Source organism: Balaenoptera musculus, chromosome 2 (genome assembly GCF_009873245.2).
Source record: "Balaenoptera musculus isolate JJ_BM4_2016_0621 chromosome 2, mBalMus1.pri.v3, whole genome shotgun sequence".
Lineage (NCBI taxonomy): Eukaryota > Metazoa > Chordata > Mammalia > Artiodactyla > Balaenopteridae > Balaenoptera > Balaenoptera musculus.
The window spans coordinates 170,190,271-170,211,652 of NC_045786.1; the positions used below are offsets into that span (position 1 = coordinate 170,190,271).

The 21,382-nt window shown below is 54.0% G+C and overlaps 1 protein-coding gene across 4 annotated transcripts in view; it reads right to left on the minus strand.

The window, feature by feature from the left end:
• Positions 1–421: 421 nt before the first annotated feature.
• Positions 422–21,382, minus strand: part of BCL11B (BAF chromatin remodeling complex subunit BCL11B) — a 90,990-nt gene continuing 70,029 nt past the window's right edge. For all 4 annotated transcript variants that reach the window (XM_036841303.1, XM_036841301.1, XM_036841302.1 and 1 more), the window contains one exon: positions 422–2,606. In XM_036841303.1, coding sequence (XP_036697198.1) covers positions 541–2,606 — 2,066 coding nt within the window. In that variant the 3' untranslated portion in view covers positions 422–540. The remainder of the gene's footprint in view (positions 2,607–21,382) is intronic.

The following is a 21,382-nucleotide window of genomic DNA, read 5'->3' on the forward strand; positions in this document are numbered from 1 at the left end:
TTGGCTTCTTCACAAGAAATTACACATGCTTAGCTTAGATTTCAAAAAAGCAGCGCCCTCCCCCCCCCAAATTATAATTTAAAATATATGCTTCCCCTCTACATAGCTCGGGAGTCATCGCTCAGGCTACTACTGAGTTTTTAAAAAACCAAAAAAAAAAAAAAACCAAAAAACACAAAAAAACTGAAGAAGGGATGGATACCCAACAAAATCTCTTAAAGGAATTTCAACAGAAAGAATAATAATAAAAAGTACCTGCACATGCCAAAAAAATTACAAAACCCAATAAATACAGAAATTATTGCACAGTTAAAAGGCTCCACAATTTTTACTGCCTTAATCAACCCTCGGGTTTCCATAGGACTTCGCAGACACAGGTTAGGTTGGAGGGCCGCCTCCCCTGGGGCCCCGGGGGCTCGCAGGGGGTGCCGAGCTGCGGCGGCGACACGGAGGCAAGTGTCAGGTCAGCATTCTCTCGCTTGGCGACGGGGCTACTGTACAGGTGCGTGGGGTGGGGGTGGGGGGGTGGCCCGCACGCGCTTAGCTCCTCTCGGCCTGCTCGATTTTGACGTCGTTAGTCAGCAAGTGCTCGCCGTGCCACTTTTTCATGTGTTTCTCCAGGGTGCTGTAGACGCTGAAGGGCATCTGGCAGATGTCGCAGCGGTACACCTCCTTGCCGATCTGCCCGTGCGTCTTCATGTGGCGCGTGAGCTTGCTGCTCTGCGCGCACGCGTAGTTGCACAGCTCGCACTTGTAAGGCCGCTCGCCGGTGTGGCTCCGCCGGTGCACCGTCAGGTTGCTGCAGTTCTTGAACACCTTGCCGCAGTACTCGCACGTGTCGCTGCGCCGGCCCTCCTTGGAGCTCGGCCTCCCGGGGCCCGGGCCGCCCAGGTGCGGCGTGCTGCCCCCGCTGGCCGTGCCGCTGCGGCCCGACAGCCCGCCGTCCAGCAGGTCCCCGGGCGGCGTGGAGAAGCGCAGGCTGCCGTTCTCGGACGAGTGCTCGGACGACGTGGCGAAGGGCGACTGGCGCGCGTCCGTGAAGCCCAGGAAGGGGTCCTTCATGAAGTGCCGCGACGCCGCGTAGCCCACGAGCCACTGCGAGTACACGTTCTCGGACGGGATGAGCGCGGCGGGCGGCAGCTCCAGGTCCTTCTCCACCTTGATGCGCTTGGCCGCGCTGTTGAGCCCGGGGCTGGGCAGCGGCGCCGGCTTGCGCGGGAAGAGGCCCGGGAAGGGCTCGGCGCCCGGCGCGAAGCCGCCGCCGCGCCCGTTGACCGCGCCGCCCGGGCCCGCGTCGCCGCAGCCGCCCGCGTCGTCGTCGTCGCCCGGGTCCCCGCCGCCCGCCGAGCGCTTCAGGAAGGCGCCGCGCTTCTGCTTGTCAGCCAGCAGCTCGCCGTAGGGCGGCAGCGCGCCCAGGCCCACGTTCTCCATGACCTTGCCCAGCACCAGCGCCTTCTCGTCGGCCAGCGCCTTGGCCGCGCCGCCCACGCCGCCGCCCGCGCCCGGCACCCCGGCCACCCCGCCGCCACCGCCGCCGCCGCCGTTCTCCCGGTTGCGGCTCAGCTCCGAGTCCATGCTGAAGCTCGACTCGGGCCGGCTCTCGTTCTCCAGCAGCAGCTCCTCCTCCTCCTCCTCCTCCTCCTCGTCCTCCTCCTCAGGCTCGTGGCCCAGCGACGGGTCGCTCTCGTGGTGGCGGAAGTCGCCGTCGGCCGCCTTGAGGCCCTCGCCGGCCAGCTCGCTGGTGCCGGGCTCCGGGGAGCTGGCGGCCGAGAGCCCGTCGTCGGAGCGGCCGGCCAGCGAGCCGGCCTTGTGCATGTGCGTCTTCATGTGGCGCTTGAGCTTGCTCGCCTGCGAGCACGCGTGGTCGCACAGCTGGCACTTGTAGGGCTTCTCGCCCGTGTGGCTGCGCCGGTGCACGATGAGATTGCTCTGGAACTTGAAGGTCTTGCCGCAGAACTCGCACGACTTGCTCTTGGCCGGCGGCTGGGGCGGCGGCGTGCCGCCGGGGGGCATGGGCGGCAGCGGCGGGGTGCTCAGGAACGGGGACTTGGGGCTGGGCTGGAAGGGGTTCAGGAGCCGGTGCATAGGGTTGCCGCGGCCCGGGGACACGGGCGGCGGCGTGGAGCTGTTGCCCGCCAGCTCGCGGAGCCGCCGCGAGAAGTCCATGGCGGGCGAGTCGATGGCCATGGGGTTCAGGCGCATGACTCGGTCGAAGGCACTGGGGTGCTGGGCGACGAGCCCCATCTCCTCGGCGCTGAGGCGGTGCGGGTCCAGGTGGTGGCGCGGCGGCGGGCTGAAGAGCGGCGGCGTGCCGGGCAGGCGGCCCTCGCCGAAGCCCGGGTGGTCCCGCAGGATGGGGCCCGTCATGCGCAGCAGGTTGAAGGGGTTGCTGTCGCCCAGGAAATTCATGAGCGGGGACTGGGCCACGGCCTCGGGCCCGAGCGGCGGCGGGATGGTGAGCCGCGGCGTGAGCGAGCTGCTGGCCGGCCCGGGCTCCAGGTAGATGCGGAAGCCGTGCGTGTTCTGCGCGTGCTGCAGCAGGAACCACGCGCTGTTGAAGGGCTGCTTGCATGTTGTGCAAATGTAGCTGGAAGGCTCATCTTTACCTGGGGAGACACACGGACGGAAAGGCAGAGAGAGCGTGAGAAGCGGAGGACGGGGGCTCGCGCACCACGGGGCCACTGACCTGGAGGCGAGCCGGGGCCGAGTGCGTCCCGGGATCCGCGGCTCTTGAGGGCGGCAGCAGCGGGACGGCTTCTGAGCAGGCCCGGGCCTGCGACCCCCTGGCAGATCCCCGGCAGAGGGGCTGAAGAAGCCTGCTCTGTGGGCTGGCGGCCCCGGCAAAGCCCGGACCAGGCGTGTGACCTCAGCAAGTTACTCCAATTCGGTAGACATCCCGCTGTGCCCCTAAAATACGGTGTCCTTAAGCCCATCGCCTCAGAAGCCAAAGGAGATGTGTTTGTGAGAATGCCTGATTCCAGTAATAGGAAGTATGGAAAGGCTGGACTGCATAAAAGATAGCAGGGCAGATTTCAGCCGTTCAGGGCTACCTTCACACTGGCCACGGTCTAGACCAGAGATTGTCAAGCAAGGCACTACTGACATGTAGACCCTGATGATTCTCCGCCTGGGGGCCGGGGGCCGCCCTGTGCTTTGTAGGATGTTCAGCAGCAGCCCTGGCCTCTACCCACTAGAAGCCAGTAGCACTCCCTCCCCTCCCAATCATGAGGATCAAAAATCTCTCCAGGCATTGCCATACCTCCCTGGGGGGCAAAACTGCCCCCTCCCCTCGCCCCCCCCCCAGTCACTGACTAGGCAATCTTTGATCCAAGGAAGTTCTAAGAAGCACAAATCAAACCAAATCGCCTTGCAAACATTTTAAGAGAAACGGCTGATACCTCTGATCATTTGGGATTTTAACTACAGGAAATCCCGGGGTTTCATACACCAGGGTCCGTGCAGAAAGCGCTGTCAAATTTAAACACGGATGCGTAGGAACAGAAGGCATTCGGCATGTCATGAACATCACTACTGGGTGACAGCTGCCCCCCACCACTGCCCTCCTGGCCTCACACACACACACACACACACCCCTAACCACAGTGTGGAATCTGGCCTCCAGAGACCCCTGGGGAGGGGGAGGGGTGAGGTCCTTTGCCAGAAACACTGAGTGAAAGAATGTCACATATGACAGGACAGTCAGGATTAATGGTGGCAAGTGTGGATTTGTTACAAACTGGCTCTGGTGACATCGGGAGCCAGTCTTAGGGGACGCTGGTGGCATGGAGCCAAAGCGTCCCTGTCTTCATCCATCATTAGGGTCATCACAAAATGGAGCCCGGACCTTCCAACCAGAACCTCTTTTTTGGCCAATGTCCTCAACCTGCGGGTGAAACTGGCTGCTTCTCCAGCCCGAACCTCTTCTCCTAATGCTTCACGTGAACAGGACAGGTGTGGGCAGGTCCTGCCTTCCACCATCAGATTTGCTCACTGGCCGGGGAAGGAAAAGGGAACACAACATCACGGCTGAGATCTTGAAATACCCCTTTTTGTTTTTTCAAACTTTCTTGTACCTGGAAGATTTTAACGCTGATAAAGCACGGTAGCCGCAAACTCCCTGGTGGAGCCAAATGTGCATGTTAATTTTCATACCCCGTATCAGTAAGGGGAGGGGGGCATACAGCGGGGCGGGCTGGAGCAGACAATCCCCATCTCAGCCACTCCCTGGAAGATTAAGGACTTCTGAAATCCCGTACAGAGACGAATTTTTTTGGTTTTCCAGCCACGAATTATGTTTCTTGGGGGCTTCACCCTTAGCGGTAAAATCCAAGTGGCTCTGGGACCAAACGTCCCGAGTTCCATACAGGTTAATTAAACTTGACCTCTCCCAAGGTCCAAGGTCCAAGGGGCCTGGACCTCCCTGAGCCATGCAGTGTGTGCGGGCTGTCCAGGGGGCAGGGGGGCAGGGTGGAGATTCTCCCAGACACAGAAGCAACTGGGCCAGATCACCCACCACTGGAAACCAAGACCTGCCCTCCAGGTCTGGTGGTCTCTGGGCATCACTGCACGCTCGTGTGCAATAGGACATGTGTCTGTGTGTTTGGTAGTGAGGAGACCAGGAGAGGTGGGGGGAGGCGGGGAGGACAAAAAGGAAAAAAGAATTCCGAAGGTCAGCTTCACCTCACTTTTAAACACAGCTCCAGGAGAACTTCTGAGGCAATTTTCTTTCTCCAGGGTGTCCGGGTAACTTCCTCCTCCCAGTATGTCTGTGTAACTCAGTTCCCCATGCTGGAGCCCCTGGGGAGAATTTCCCCACCTGGAAACGGGGCCTTTCCTTCCCAAGGCCCTGGGCGGCCGTGGTCCTCACTGCGGGAGCGGTAAGGCCACACGGACACCGCAGTCTTCCCGTCCTCCGTGCCACCCCGCTATGGCAGAGAGCGCCAGCTTCTCGGAGGCACCATCTCCTGTCCTGGCTTATTAGTTAACGCGTGTGGGGGACAGAACTCTTCCCCTCAGACAGCCTCATGGGAAAGCTGGCCAGAAGCCACAATATTTAGAGTCCTCCTCAAATCCTTTTCTGGAGCAAGGCAGAATAAGTAATAAATAAGAAGATAAAGGAAAAGTCCCTTTCTGACACAGGAGCTAATAACACAAATGAAGCACCACCTCCCACAAGGTCATAGATCTTGCAATTAAGGAGCACGATGTACCCTTCACCTCGGCTCCAGCCACTCTCATTGACCAAGTTACTGCACACAGCTGCTCTGGTTCCTCGGGTTTTTAAGACGGGCCGCCTGCCTTCCCCCAGTCTCTTTTTTCATCATCTTCATTTCCTTGGGTCTCTCCAGAGCACTTCCTGTTTCTTCTTCTGATGGCTACACATTTTCTAGAAAGTTCTCCTGCCCGTGAGGAATGTGGGTATCAGAAGACAATGCAAAACTCTCAGGCAGGCCAGGAATGAAATGGCCAATTAAAATATATATGTTTTTTAACTCAAACGGCAGCTGCTGAGAAGCATGTATCTGCATGTCCTAAAGAGTTCAGATGTTTCCACTTTTTGTTTAAAAAAAAAAAAACAAAGAGCAAAAAACACTGCTAAAACTCTAACTCGGAGCAACCGGGAGGAAGTTAACTGTCCGGAATTCACCATCAGGGGGAGAAAAGCTCTGTGTGTATCCCTTGAATAGGATTCCAGGGTCCCTCGTCAAGCCGGGGTAAGCTCTTTTCCCGCACGCCTGAACCCATCTGGCTCCCACACTTCTCTCCACGCCATGGCAAGATTCACTGCAGGTGCCAGTCTTCCCAGGATCTGACAGCTTCCGATGTTTTTAAAATCTCCCAGCCCTCAAAGGCCCTCCCTAGACAACGCACTTTCCACTCTCCTTCGTAACTTTCTTTTTTAAATAAAATGTTCATTTCCATGTTACCACTTCATGGTTATCTCTTACCTAGAAGTAGCCTTGAGCACTGGGGCTGCTCACTTTTGAGAACAATGTCAGGAAGCCTTTGAAGAGCCGCTCGGAACATTTTTCTGTTCAAAAACTCACTAAATATTTTAAAGCCCCAACACACACAGTCACCCATGGCTCATTTTTAAATGCAGCGGAAGACCCTTGGTGAGAAGGCTGCTTCGGACTCAGGGCTGTCCCCCCTCCTGGAGCTCAGGGCCACCTGCCCAGAGGTGAGCTGGAAGCTCTACCACGTGCCGACTTTGCTGGTGGCCCAGACAGGATCCACGTCCCGACACGCTGCCCCTGTGGCTGCCGACATTCCAACTGAGAGGTCGACACCTAGGTTATTTTGAAGCGACTTACCCAGCAACGCCAAACCTGGCTTAGAGGCCTAGAAACGTCAGCTGCATTTGGATCACTACATCGGGCTTGGCGACTCAGAACCCAGGGCCCGTGTCTTGTTTCCTTCCTTTTTCCTTTCTCAGACATTTTTGGTATCCATTGGCAGAAACCCACACTGGGTCTTCTTTTGCTCTCCTGGCTTTCAAGGGAGGCCCTGTGTTTTTCTCAAATTCGAAACACTCCCTGTGATCTCTGTTAAAGAGAACCCTGGACAGCAGCGTGACTTCATACCTCCACCTTGACAGTCCCAGCAGAGTGATGTTGATCAAGTCACTTAACCTCTCTGAGCCTCTGTTTCCTCATCAGTAGAGTGGGAATAACATATCTGCTTCCAAAGAGGGCTGGGGGAGCAAATGAGATCGCGCATGTGGACACACCCTATAAAATTCACACATCACTACGCACATGTTATGGTTGGGCTTTGCATGTTTTGTTTTTTATTATCCATCTTGTACCTGGCAGTGGGTGTTTCAGGGATGCCTTTCAGTGTAACTCTGACAGTAATAAAACCCTGGAGGAATTTTCTTTTCTTTTTATTTTTTAACATCTTTATTGGAGTATAATTGCTTTACAATGGTGTGTTAGTTTCTGCTGTATAACAAAGTGAATCAGCTATATATATACATATATCCCCATATCTCCTCCCTCTTGTGTCTTCCTCCCAACCTCTCTATCCCACCCCTCTAGGTGGTCACAAAGCACCAAGCTGATCTCCCTGTGCTATGCAGCTGCTTCCCACTAGCTATCTGTTTTACATTTGGTAGTGTATATATGTCCATGCCACTCTCTCACTTCGTCCCATCTTACCCTTCCCCCCCCTCCCTGTGTCCTGAAGTCCATTCTCTACATCTGCATCTTTATTCCTCTCCTGCCCCTATGTTCTTCAGAACCTTTTTTTTTTTTTTTTTTTTAGATTCCATATATATGTGTTAGCATACGGTATTTGTTTTTCTCTTTCTGACTTAACTTCACTCTGTGTGACAGACTCTAGGTCCATCCACCTCACTACAAATAACTCAATTTCGTTTCTCTTTATGGCTGAGTAATATTCCATTGTATATATGTGCCACATCTTCTTTATCCATTCATCTGTCAAGGGACACTTAGGTTGCTTCCATGTCCTGGCTATTGTAAATAGAGCTGCAATGAACATTGTGGTACATGCTTCTTTTTGAATTATGGTTTTCTCAGGGTATATGCCCAAGAGTGGGATTGCTGGGTCATATGGTAGTTCTGTTTTTAGTTTTTTAAGGAACCACCATACTCTTCTCCATAGTGGCGGTATCAATTTACATTCCCACCAGCAGTGCAAGAGGGTTCCCTTTTCTCCACACCCTCTCCCATGGAGGAATTTTAATGCAGCCTGCCCAATGCATTAGAGGTTCCAGGGAAGTAGAAACTTGCAAACGTTGAGGAAACATAATTTTTTATCGTGACTCTTGGGAACAAACACGCAACTGGGCTCCTGCAATGAAGTGCTACCGCCCCCCCTCTGCTAGTAGTAGTTTTTTTTTTCTTTTTTTAATGAGCATTTAAATAATTGTTCTTCCTTATTATGCTGGTTACTCTAATAATACCAATAAAGGTATCAGGGATGTTCAATAAAAAGCACACCTTTCATTGAGTTATTATTCAATAAAAAGGCCATAATTGAGAGCAATAATTTAAGAGGGCTCTCCTAAGGCCAAGTGATACCCAGTAGAAGGGTATTCCTGCCTGCAGGGGATTTAGTGGTTCACGGCTACTCAGAAGCCACAAGCAGACACCACCTCCCAGCTCAAGCAGGGCCTGGGGTGATCACCAGCCAGGGCCTTTCTCCTCCCAAAGCTGGAGGCAAAAATGAGAGTCCTGACACTTGGACACTGAAGAAAGAACTGGGTCTTGGCTTCACGTGGCCCTCTACAGTTTGCAAAGCACTTGACAGTTGGTTTGGCATTTTCACAGCCATTAGCGCATTTCAGCGTCACTCACACGACCGCTGAGGGAGGCCAGGCAAGGACCACCTCCCTGCTGGCACGTGATGGTGCTGCAGCTCAGAGAAGCAGAGTCCCCCAGCCAGCAAGGGGAGGGCCATGTCCCCGCTCAGGCTTCCCGAGCCCTGGCTCCATCCCAGCTGCCCCGCCCCCCACAGCACCACCTGAGATCGTTCTCTTTACACTTGTCAGGGCCTGTTGCACAGTGAAAAGGTCCTCCTGTCACACTGTGTGTGTCTTCCCAGTGAAGGGCATCGATTACCCTTTCATGGAGCCCAGTCGGGTCCACCACGGGCCTCGTCCCTGGAGTGGAGATGTTTAAGAGAGCAGGTGAGCCTACAGGGCAACGTGCCACTCAGGACCTGGTGAAGGGGTCATGAGACACCGGCAGCCAGATTCTGGGGCAGGCTGTTAGATCCAGGGTCTCCCTGTGGCAGGCCCCTTCCCCTCTCTGGATTTTAGGGTACCCAGTGCCCAAGGAGAGGGCTGGATTCATTGGCCAACCACCCAATCCTCCTCCAGAATCTATGCCCACTAGCAATGCCATCTCCTCAGTGCCAAAATGTTAATCATTATTGTCACTATTATCTCTAGATGTGTAGACCCCTTATTAGTTTAAAGACTGTCTTCCCTTTCATGATCCCAGAAAGAAAATGTCAGTTGGTTTCCTTGGGGAACTCTGTAAGTTTCGTGTTCATATCATTTCTGAGCACAGTCACCTATGAAATCTATAAGCATCCCTGCTTGTTCTGAAAGCATCCTATCGAACAAAACCTCAGCCTCTGCAAGAGAGAAGGTGGAGCTAAGGCGATAATAACAGCAGTAACAAGAAACCATCATTAAACCCTTACACGAGCTGCCTGTAGCTAAGGAGAACTGTCCTCACAACTCCCAAGGTCAAGAACTGTCATCAGCACCATTTCACAGATGAGGAAACTGAAGACTGGAAGAGATAAGGTGATCAGCCCAGAGCCACACAGCCAGCTGTGCTCTAGATAAAAGCTTAGTCAAAAGAGGAAAGGGTGCAGACCTGGGCCCCTCCCAAGCCAAGGGACCCTAGGGTAGGAGACAGGGCAGTTGTGTGTGCCTCGGGATCTTACCTTTCGTTCCAGCCACATGCTAGTGAAATGTGGAGGTGTGTTGTTCTCGGCTAGAATTGCAAGAACTTGGTGAAATCAGGCCAATTATCTCATGGAAAAGTAATAGATGCCCTTTGTTGGGTGTTGGTTCTGGTGGTGACAGCAGTAGCACTACTACTACTATTAAATGGTCTCCCTGTTGATGAAGTGCTGAGGCAGCCTCAGTCTAACACAGCCATTGCCCCTCCGCCAATGCCCGTGGCAGACATTGCCAATCCATCCCCACACTCCCCCACCAGGCCTCGGAATCCTCTTTAACCCAGAGCTCCAGACAGCCATTACCACCACATAGAGTGTGCGTCTGCCTCTTTGCCATCCCTGGATCCCAGCTCACATAAGCCCACTAAGTGGGGGGGACCAAGATAGATAGGGCTGAGTGGACTAGGTAGCAGGGTGTGTCCTGCTGAGAGCAATGCCTGCACTTGCCTTTCATTCACTCATTGAACAAGTAGGAGCTGGGCACCCTTTATCCACTAGGTATTCTGCTGGTATCGAGGGATGCAGCTCTCGAATTCCAGGGGGAGACGAGAGCACCTAATAACCCTCTCAATTATTTCATGAAAAGTCTGAATGCTGCCAGGGCCAAGTTCAAGGTGCTGGGAGAGAAAGGCATGCAAGGGCTTGGCTGACTTTGGGGTTTAGAACCTGCCTCACCCCATGTAGTCTCAGGATAACTCTCTGCCCGTGACCACTTACAGGAGCAATAAAAGGCTCAGAGACCGCAAGTAAGTTGTCGGAGGCCACGTGACCGGCCTTGGGTTATTTATTTAAAATTCATCATCTGGTCTGGATTCCAAGCTCCCTGAGGACCGGGGCTGAGCTGATCTTGCCCACTGCCGCAACTCCGGCCACCAGCAGGGTGACGAACGCACACGTGCTTCAGAATTGCCGGTGCCTGTGTTAGCTGTGTTCTGTCTGTTTGCTCCCCCGTGGTCAGCGTGGCTAAAGTCATCACAGGCAGAATAAGGGCGTCTGCCCAGGTCTGGGTGAACCTTCCCAGGCTGCACAGTCTGCCCTCCAGGCGAGGCCGCCTCTGGAGCAGGGCCCAGCTCAGCACTCAACACGACCCCGCTTCCCGGGCTCGCTGGGCAGGACTCCGCCCAGCATGCCCACGCCTCTCCGCTGGCTGTGTTCCAACCACCAGAGGATGCTGGGATCCAGGTGACTCCAAAGAACCCAGACGCTCCGCCACCGCCCCCATCCACCTCTAAGCCGCCCTGGCAGAGTGGGCGAGCGGGCCAGCGGCCCTCCCAAATCACAGCCCTGACGGCCCCTGCTGCCCGGAGGAAGCACCAGGCTCTCAGCCGTCAGGATCCAGCCGGACTCACTGCCCACTCACGCGCTGGCCCCCCACCCTCCTGGTCCTCTCCTTGCCCGTGCATCTCACACCTCCTTGCACCTGCCGTTTCAGCTGCCTGGAATACCTGCCTTTCCTCCTCTCCCTGCAAAACATCTTCTTAGACACAGCCCAAGCGTAGCCCCCTCTGAATCCCCACAGCCTTGGGGGAATGCTGCTCGACACTGATCACCACGCTGTCATCACCTGCCTTTGACTCTGGTGGGCTTGACTCACGTACCACTGCGTGTGCCAGAGGTGGACCTGTGGGCGCTCACAGCCACTCTGGAAAGTGGGCTCTAATCCAGATCTTATATAAAAGAGAAACTCAGTCTCATCACAGTTAAGTGAGGGGCCCCGGGTCAGACAGCCTGTGGGTCGCAGAGCCCAGATTCACGGCTGGGTCTGAGCCCAGGGCCTGGGTCGTGTCTGACACACACCGGCTGCCCCTCCGCTAGGCCTGCAAACTCCGCCGTAACCGGCCCTGAACCAGCCGCAGCACACCATTCCACCTGCCCCCGAGCACACCAGCGAGCTGGCCGGTGCCGCAAGCTGGAGGCTCTTTGCAGGAAATGCCACGTGGAGCTTGGCTGAGAATCGAGAGGCCCCACAAGTAAGAAACCTCACCCCGCTGCGGTCCACTCACCCTGAGAGCGTCCCTGCGGCAGAGGTCAGCTTTGTGCTTCCGATGCCTGGAGTTACCTCGGGCTGGAGGACTGGGCCTTCAGGCTTCACCACAGCCTCAAACCGAGGCCCCAGCATCCCCCTAGACAGCCAGGGGCACAAGAACCCCAGCAGAGTAAAAGCAGCATCCTGGGAAGTTACTAAACCCAAGGAAATCTGATCTTGTCCCAAATGGTCTAGGGACATCCCTTTCCCATTCATTCATTCATTCATTCACTCATCCATCCGGTCACCATGTGCTAAGTGCTAGGACCACAACAGGACCTACTTACTTGGAGGGATCAGCCACAGGTGGGGGTCGGGGGGAGCAGGGGCGGGTTAAGCTGTGGACACAAAGGATTCTGAGGCAGAGCAGGATCTGCCGAGTGACCTCAGAGCATCCAGGGAAGAGGCAGGCAGGAAACACCGTGTGGAGGTGAGTTCAAGCCAGACACAGGGAGAGTGGCACTGGCCCAGATCCAGCAGGGAAGGCACTCGGGGTGGAGAGCCCTGCGTGAACACCCTCGGGGGGCACCAAAGAGAAAGCAGCTCTGTTGGCTGCAGAAGCAGGCAGGGCCTGGGAGATAGGAGAGGCGATGAGAAAGGCAAGGACCTGCGGAGAATTGTGCAAGAGTGTTTCCATCCGAGGCATCCCCTGCTCGTTCTGCAGGGTTCCCCGTGCAGGGCTGTCCTCACTCACCCACACTCACCCTCCAAACCCAGGGCTAAATCGTAAACGTGAAGAAGATGCCCCGCTCTCGGTGTTCTCATTCTCCTCCTAAACAGCCAGGAAGCCCCTCAGGACAACACCCAAGGTCTGCACAACACTACATCTGCACCCAGAAACCGTACCACTGGAGCAAAAGCTGAGAGGCTCTTCTCCACACGTCTGTTCCTTTGCTCCTTCCTCCCTTCCTACCTTTACTCTACACGTGCAGGCAGTGTGTGTCGTCTGCCAGGCCCGCACTGAGCTCAGGAGGGATGCCCACGCGGAGCCTGCAGTCCAGGGCAAGAGGCTCTTGACTCCACAAGCATGCAGGAAGGGCTCAGGCCACTAGTTCACTAAGAAAGGGTGTGCCACACGGTGCAGGGCCCAGAGGAGGAGAGACTGACAGCCTGGGAGGATCGGGGGGGGGGGGACTTCTCGCAGGAGGAGACCCTGGAACTCAGCTCAGAAGGAAAAATGAGTCCATTGTGCAGAGAAAGGACAGAAAGTGTGTGCCCAGTGGAGGAAACTGCAGGCACAAAAGCATGGAGGTGGGATCTTAAGATTCGCGGAGGGGAGGACCTGGATGTGGAACTGAAGAGGCAATGCGGGATCCATCTGAGTAGGCTCTGAAAACACGCAAAGAAACTGAGCTGGAGAGAGACCAAATTCCATTGCTGCAAATTCCATCACAATGAAAACTTTGATTTTTTTTTTTTTTAAATGAAGATTTTCAAGCCCACACTCAAGGTCTATTTGAATCATGAACTGTTCAGTACAACAAAATCTCAGTACAACGAAAGGATGGAGGTAAACCCCTCGGAGAGTTTGGTTGCAGACCAGACCTGCCCTTCCCAAACTAAGAAACCCTAGTGTATGAAGAAATGAAACTGGGGGGTGGAAAACACAAAGAGGGAACTTCAAGTCCAATCTATGAGGATCACTAGCCTAGGAAGCGAGATGGCTTCTAAATCACCCTCTCCAGCAGAAGTTCTATTATTCCAGCAAGGCTCTTATCTGAACACCCACGGCTGAGAAGCCCGCCTTCAGGAATGGGGTGGTCCAGACTCTTGGGGGAACGGGGAAGTATGAAAACTGAACTACGGCTGCAGGCCCCATACACCCCAGATTTCCCCCAAACAGTCTTGACTTCAACTGCTCGATTCTGTGGTCACACCAGGTGTGCAGTTCAGGCTCAGGAAACAGCCACCCAGCCCTGAAACAAAGCAACACCGCTAACTGTGGAGGGGGCATCTCGGGGCAGGGTGAGAACCGTGGTGTGTGCTAGTCAGATGGAAGAGCCAGAGGCAAGACACACAGAGTGATTTTACACGTGGCAACTCATTTACAGCATTCTTGGAAAACTACAGTGCACTCCTCAAGATCATCTTTATACAGTTCCCCCCCTTTACACCAGGCTCCCACATGCGATGGAGATAATGTCTTCCCTGAGATAGATGAATGCATCGTCAGACTCCCTTGAAATCTGCTTTCTGTAGACTTCTCTGAAAAGGACCCACACTCTTCCAGTGGGTGTTGGTGGACTGAGAGATGTATGTACTCCCCCAACCCTCTCCCCCGCAGTATAGGGTTTTCTGAGAGGATTCTAGAATTCTGGGGACGGGAATTTAGCAGAGAACGTGAAGAGGAGGCATAGAGCAAACCATCCTTATCACTTAATGGAAAAATAAAGAGTGAATTAAGAAATAAACAGGCAAAACCCATCACACAGTGAGCTGCTTGGGTGCTTCAGCGCCGGTGTGTACACACGTGTGCACACGTGTACACACGCCAAGCACATCTCACACACACATTCTGGCTGACACAGGAAGTCTCCCTTCTCTGTAATTCACGACTTCCTTCACGAGGCAGGCCTCCATCCTTCCTTTCCTTAAATCCACAGAAGTCTCCACATTCCACCCCAAGAAGTACTGCAGGGGCAGTAAACCTCGTTTTAATGGAGCGTACGTTTAGCTCAGAGGAGGTAACTGACGTTATGGAGAGCCTCAATGCCGAGTTACACGGGTTAGCTAACGCAGAGGGGACCCATAGCCACACACCACAAACAAGCAGTAATATATTACGTAGATTGTTCTGAGCGGCGTGCGTTAGAGCAAAAGTGTGCGGGTCCGCTGGGATTGATAAAACACAAGGAAACAGCAGATGCGCACCTGTAAATCTGTCTCATTTGTCTCTGAAGTGAAAGGTTATTCCCTTGTTCGGAATTTGTGATAAAAACATGCTAGCCCAAGGTTTGTGGAGAATATCTGAATAAGTTGTGTATAATGATAGGCGATGATAGGATAAAAACTGGACCTTATGAACGGGGGAGCGCTGTCTGTCTCACCAAGTGCTTCCCACCGCTGAGTCATGTCTCTTTAACGCATAAACACTTCCACGCCACATGCCACCCCCCCCCCCCCCCCCCCCGCAAAAGAGCTGCAAGGACTGGTACCAGACCCCACCGCCACTAACCGGTAACCACCCAAGCTTGACTCTGCCTGGGGGGGTGGATTCTTTTCTTTTTTCTTTTCTTTTTTTAGTTTTGTTTTCTTAAATATGTCTAGTACCTCCCTCCAACCAAGAGCCGAGACTGAAGTCACGCCCCTGCAGGACCACCTCCTCCAGTACGCCATCTTTCCCGGCTGGTCACCGGGTTGCGGGGAGCCGAGGCCAGGCGTAGAGAGGGGCCTCTGCCCCCCGTGTGGGCGCCCTGCTCCCCAGCGCCCTCCCTGGAGGCGAGCAGGGGGCCTGGCAGGAAGCACCAGCTGTGCCGCGCGCCCGGGGTTGGCACCTTGGCATCCCGGCTGGAGCCGAGGTGCCCGCCTGGCCCCATCCAGGTTAACCAACCGCAATGTTACAGTAACTCCAGACAGCCTGTCACCGAGCACAAAAGTCACCAGCGAGTGAATGTTCTTTTCTGCACCACAATTAAGACGAATCAATACGACGGGCCACAAATGGTATTTTACTCTCAATAAGAACTCGAGCTGAGTTTATTCAGAATATTTTAGCGCTTCCCCGGGGGAGTTTGGGCCGACGCAGATGGCAAATAAAGTACTCAGCCTAAGGCTACAGCACATTATGGTAATTCTAATGTCAGATGTACTTTAATATACAGCTCTATTTAATCACCCCATTATTTCACATTTCCATATGAAAAACCTGCGGCACTTCTGCGGTGCTTTGCCTCTGCCACGGTGCCAGCTTCCTGCAGCCCGCGGGCGGTGGGGAGATGGTCATCCTCGCCAGGCACGGCTCACAGTGCCGAAGTTCCCAGATGCCCCTCTGCGCAACGGAGCTGCCCGGCATGATCAGAAAATCAGGGGGTTCGGAGATGCACCAAATGCCAGGGGAGGTTATGGGAAAGAGAAACCTAGCAGCCCCCACACTGGCTGCACACAGGTTCACACACACACACACACACACACACACACACACGGGTGAGGGCTCACCACTCAGCCTCTCTCGAAACACCAATAACCCCAGCAATGTGGCTGGGTGGCCCAGTGGCTAGACCCAACCGAGGCACTGGGCTGGACCAGATGCGCCTTCTGCACGTGGTGGTCACAGCACTGCCCCACGCCCCCACCCCACAAGGGCAGAGGAAGGCGGTAGCAACGCCAAGGGCGGGAGGAAATGTGCAGGGGCAAGTGGAGGCTGGCTGGCGACAGAGGTGGGGAGAGCGTGAGGTGGGGTGGGAGGGGCAGAGGAGCTGCAGCCCAAACCGACTGTACATCTGGAGCCAGGAGGCCCCCAGGATGTCCTGTCGGGTTTGCACTGGAGAATCTCAAGCTGAGGAGCTCAGGCCCCAGGGGAGGTGGAGTCCCGTGAATCCCACATGGCTGGAGCACCTCAAGGCTGGCTCGGGCGGCCAGCTGGCGGGGAGAAGTCAGCGGAAGCATGGGTTTGGCTGAGCCCAGGAAGTCACTCTAACGCTGTCATGTGCATACTTGGCCACATGGCGTTCCAGAGAAGCCCAGCACGAAACCCGCCGACCACCCAATTCTAGGTTTCTCAAAGATGGGCTGCTGGTGGGTGAAATGAAACCTGGCACCTGGCACCTGACCCTATTGGATGCCCCACTAACTAGTCAACATTTAAGGCCACAGAACAGGATTCCTGTACATGGGTACAGCATACGCCATCCAAATGAGGCCGCCGCTGCCCGTGAGCGGGCCAGGTCCCCCTCCTAACATGGGGGAAACAACCTCTAAGGGAAGCAAGGAGGCAGGCGGGTAGAGAGGGAGGCAGAGGAGGCGGGGAGAGAGGAAGGAAAGAGAGGCAGTAAAACTGAGAAAGTCCTAGCGTACGTTGCCAGAAACACTAGCAAATTCCTCAGAATTGTTCACTTACCAATAAGACTATCAGTTACTTAATTCTAGCAGATTTGTCTCCTAAGCTCAGTCTGGGAAATTTATTTTAGAGGAAAACTGCTTGATTATTGGAAGGTACAGACTCTGGCTATTCCAAATCCTGCAGGTATTACTGCGACAATGAGCTCACCACCCAGCACCCACCACCCACCAGAGTCGCCCCTCAAACCAGCATCAGGACTTCTTCTTAAAATACACTTTGGGGGGAAAATTCAACAGTGGGAATTCATTCTCCATTTCCAAGGCCTTTGATTCCACCCTATTATTTTTGGTGATTCGTGCACCTAAAAATAGATACTAATATTCCCCAGTCCTTTTCCTAGCTGTGGCGAGTGCCAGTTCGGAAAAAAGAGCTCGAACAGTGGTTCTCAACTGAGGACTATTTCGCCCCTCTCGGGGATTTTGGCAATGTCTGGAGATATTTTTGATGGCCACGATTAGGAGGGTGGCGGTGTTACTGGCATCTAGTGGGTAGAGGCAGGGATGCTGGCGAACATCCTACAAAGGTCAGCAGTTCTGGGGCTGCCAATCCTAAGCTAGACCCGCCCCGGCTTCCCCAGCAGCACTGAAGCTGCACCTGGCAAAGCCGACTGCAAGGGGAAAGTGGGAATCACGGGTAAGGCGGGGAGTGGGAAGGGGAGGAGAAAGAGGGGAGAAAGAGGGTGGAGAGAAACTCTGAGACCAGAGAAGAGAAGGAGGAGGGGCCCACATCATTGACTTTTGGCAGTAAGGGGACTTGTGGAATCCCAGTCAATTTCGTCATTATAGAAATCATATGAATTCCAGAACGGCCTGGAGCTGCAAATATCCGGGGCTCCTAGGGAGCTCTGTGCCTCAGAAAGGGGAATGCCAGCCTCAACAGGCAGAGGGAGCAGGGGGCATTCGATGTGCCAGCACCCCCTCCCCCCAGCCTGCCACCAAAAAACCGTCCGCCTGACGGACGCCTCCCTCCAGAACTGGGCTCGGCCACCAACGCCAGGACGTCAGGGGCTGCCCTAGATTCAGCTGCTCAGACGTGAGCCTTGCAACAGCGGCTGCAGGAGATGAAAACCCAAATACACTTCCTGAAGTCAAAGAGATAAAAATACAGTTTCTGCTGCGTACACCACTCTTTAACAAGGCAGCAATCCTGACGCGTTGGGGGAGGGGGAGGAGGGAGCAGAGAGGATGACCACGCAAGCTTAAGCCCATTAAAAAAAAAAAAACACGATCCGGAGAGATTACATAAAAAGTACAATTAAGGACCGCTCAGAATCCCGAGGCCTTGGAGAACGTGCTGCCTCCGGAATATTTTTAGAACAATCACTGGAGTGATTCTTCTGAGTTGTAGAAACACTCCCAATCAGAAAGTCAATTTTTCCTCTATTTGCAGAAGTGAGCTGGCTCCAAGGGACGGAATGCGTGTGTTTTGCTTGGCGCCTGTTCACAACGCTGTCTTGGCAGCGTTTCCTTGGAGCGCGCACGGTGAACCTGGCGCTCACACAGTAGCACTTTCATCTGAAGCGCCCGGGCCACGCTTCCCTAATAACAGCCTGGGAACTGCAAAACCCCTGCAAGCCCAGCCCTTTACATGGGGAACAGAGACGGGCTTTCGGGGGGCCCCTCTCGCCACAAGAGGGATTGTAAACTGGGGCTGGTGCTTTCAATACAGCTGTTAAAAGGCGGAAAATAAAACAATGCCAGCGAGTTCTGGCGACCTTTCACCTCACCCCCACCACACACACACACTCACGCTCACACACACCCAGCCCTGATGGCTCCTCCTTCCCTCCCACTGCCCACACAGGTACCAGCTTATCTCTGGACCTTCTGAAGTCTGGATGGGAAAGGACACGGCCACTTCAGAACCTCATTGGGGTTGAGTCCCTTGGGCCCGACAGATCTGATTCTCCTGCTTGGTAGCTTTGGCTGAACGTGAATGCGTGAACTCAACTCTGAGCTACAGTTTCCTTCTCCACGAATGAGGTTAATATCTGTATTGAGGATCTAGGGCACGCATGTAAAGAATCTTACATCTGGCCGGCACCCAACAGAGGAAGCTATTCATGGGTAAGAATGTGAATGAGTGAATGAATGAGTGAGTGGGTCAGTGAATGAATGAGTGAATGATTAAATGAGAGAATGAATAAATGAGTGAGTGAATGAATGAGTGGGTGGGTGAGTGAGTGAATTGAGTGGGTAAGTGAATGAGTGAATAAATGAGTGAATGATTAATTGAGAGAATGAACAAATGAGTGGGTGAATAAATGAGTAGGTGAGTGAGTGAATTGAGTGGGTAAGCGAATGAGTGAATGAATAAATGAGTGAATGAATGAATGAGTGGGTGAATGAGTGAGTGAATGAGTGAGTGAGTGAATGAATGACAGCAGGATGGGGCTAGGAGGGAGGAGGAGGAGAGGGAGCACTCATGAGCCCGCCCTTCACCATCACTGATCAGTAGCCGTGGTCCCGCCCTCCCCATCAGGGGAGCTGTCACTCAAAAAAAGGACTTCCAGGTACCATTTCCTCCCCTCCCTGGAGTCAAGAAATGTAGTTATTTCGGCCTCTTGGATCTGGCTCATCACCACTGTCTTGCTTCACACATTCCCCTTTCTTTCTCTCTGTGTTGTTTACAAAGGTTTCACTCTGTTTTCAACTAATCCGAAAGGCCCCGCTAATACACAATTAACATGTGATTATAAAAAAAAATTAAAATAGCTTCCAGAAGAAGGAAATGTAATTAAGTAGAGAATGCTTTTCAATAAGTGCTTGCTTTAACCCATTGTCAGAACACAGTCTACGTTCATCCACAATGCCTGGAACAGATGCCAAGGGCAGAATGTTAAAAACAAGTAAAAAAGGACATTATTTTCGGGGGGGAATAATAACCATCAACTTGGTACAACATGCTGGAGAACTCAGATTCCAGCTGCAGAGGGCTGACCTCCCCCCAGTCCTCTCACCACCCTTTTCTGTAAAAACGCTTCTCTTCTAAAAAATAAAATAAATGATTAAACCCACCTCTAACATAATAAGTGAAACAGAGTGAAGAAACAAGAGCCAAACACACATATTTACAAACTCCACCATTAACAGAAGTTCTAGTCCAGACCACGAAAAGAGTGTGATATCACCACTTTTTAATCAAGTCCGGGATCATTTTGTTTCAGATCATTCTGGCCAAATTTCAGAAGGGATCTCTCTTAAAAACCCCCAAATCGAAAATGGATTTTTAACCTCACGTTCAAGAAGCAATGTGACAAATCGAAGGATTTTTTCTCCCACCTTTTCCTGCAGCCGCCCCGATGAAATCCAGCCATTCTATGGGCCCGATGTTGATGGTTTCTGCCAACCAATATGGTGTCACAGCAAACTGGAAATTCAAGGAGTTCCCATTTCCTTGGGAACCCTGTGAGAAACGTGTGTGTCCCCCGCACACGAACCATCTCCCAAAATGATGGAGAAGAAGCAACATCGGAAAGCTCAGGGCTGGTGGCAGGGCCACCACACCAGTCACCTGTCTTCCATCCTTTGAACCCGAGCACAGAGCAAACGCTCCCAGCCCCAGACTGTCCCCAGCCGCTGAGGGAGCAGTCAGTGAACGGCCCACACTTCCACCTGGCCGGCCAAGAAGCTGGAGCTTCTGGACAAACATCCCACCGTGGAGGCATCCCTCTGGGCCACTCAGGACGCCATCCAGCGCTGCCCCTGCACCTTGAACCATGCACGAGGCACCACGGTTCTATTCCCGACTCGGCGGTTGTTAGCTGGGTGACCCTGGGCAAGGTGCTCGACTCCTCTGGATCCACCTCCAGTGTGACATTCCTCATCTGTGAAATGGCCCCAAGAGGAGGCAAATGTCTGTGTCTTACAGGAAGAAAAGTGAGATTCAAAGGGTTTAGGTGTCTGGCCCGAGGTCCTGTAGGAAGTGAGGGAGCAGAGACCACGGGCCTGGGCGCTATGGCCCAAGAGCCAGTCTTCTCAACCAGGGGGCCGACTGCCCTCGGGGACAGCAGCCCCCAGGAGCCGACAGACCCTGAGGGGCACTGGGCACCCACGGGCCCCAGGGCAGCAGGACCTCGATTCATCCCACAGGTTACGTGCTTTCACTGCAGTGGATGAGGAGCCGGTGGCTGAGGATTTACTCATGTCTGTCTGAGGCCACCCAAGTGTGAACAGCAAGGTCATCCAGCCCTCCCCACGCACCGGATGGGGAAACTGAGGCTGCCCAGTGGAAAAAAGACTTCCCAAGTCACACGTGTGTTCGGTGAGTCAAGCCCTGGCTCCTAACCTGGCCTTCTGAGTCCCCTCGACAAACCCACCCCAGGCACCAACAGGCTGGTCCGCTCTGACCCAGGGCTTCTTCTGAAGAAAAGAAAGAGAAGCCACCAATGGCTCCCCCGATATTCCCCACGCCTTCTTCGTGGGGTTTCCCCCAGCATCCCCATTTCACAGATGAGACCAGAATGCAGAAGGCGAACAGCAGGCCCACGGCCTACACTTCACCACCCAGCATCCTGTCATCACCCCACCCCACAACCCCTGAGACCCAGGACCCTTCCCTGGGACCCCAAATACAACGGCCTGCATATCTCAGCATTTGTTTGATAACTCCTACTAGGGTCATTGCCTCGGGTTCAGATGGAGGATCCAAGGCTCAGAGACATAAAGCAATCTGCCTGAGGTCACACAGCTCAAACCCATCAAGGGGCCGGCAGCCACGGCGGCGCTCAAACTAAATGTAAATACATTTCCCAGTAAAGCACCCCGACTCCGCTCCCAAGGGACAGCAGATCCCTCCGGAGTGGGAGCCTCTCTCCATCCATCCCGGAATCCCTTCATCACTTGGCACCGTCT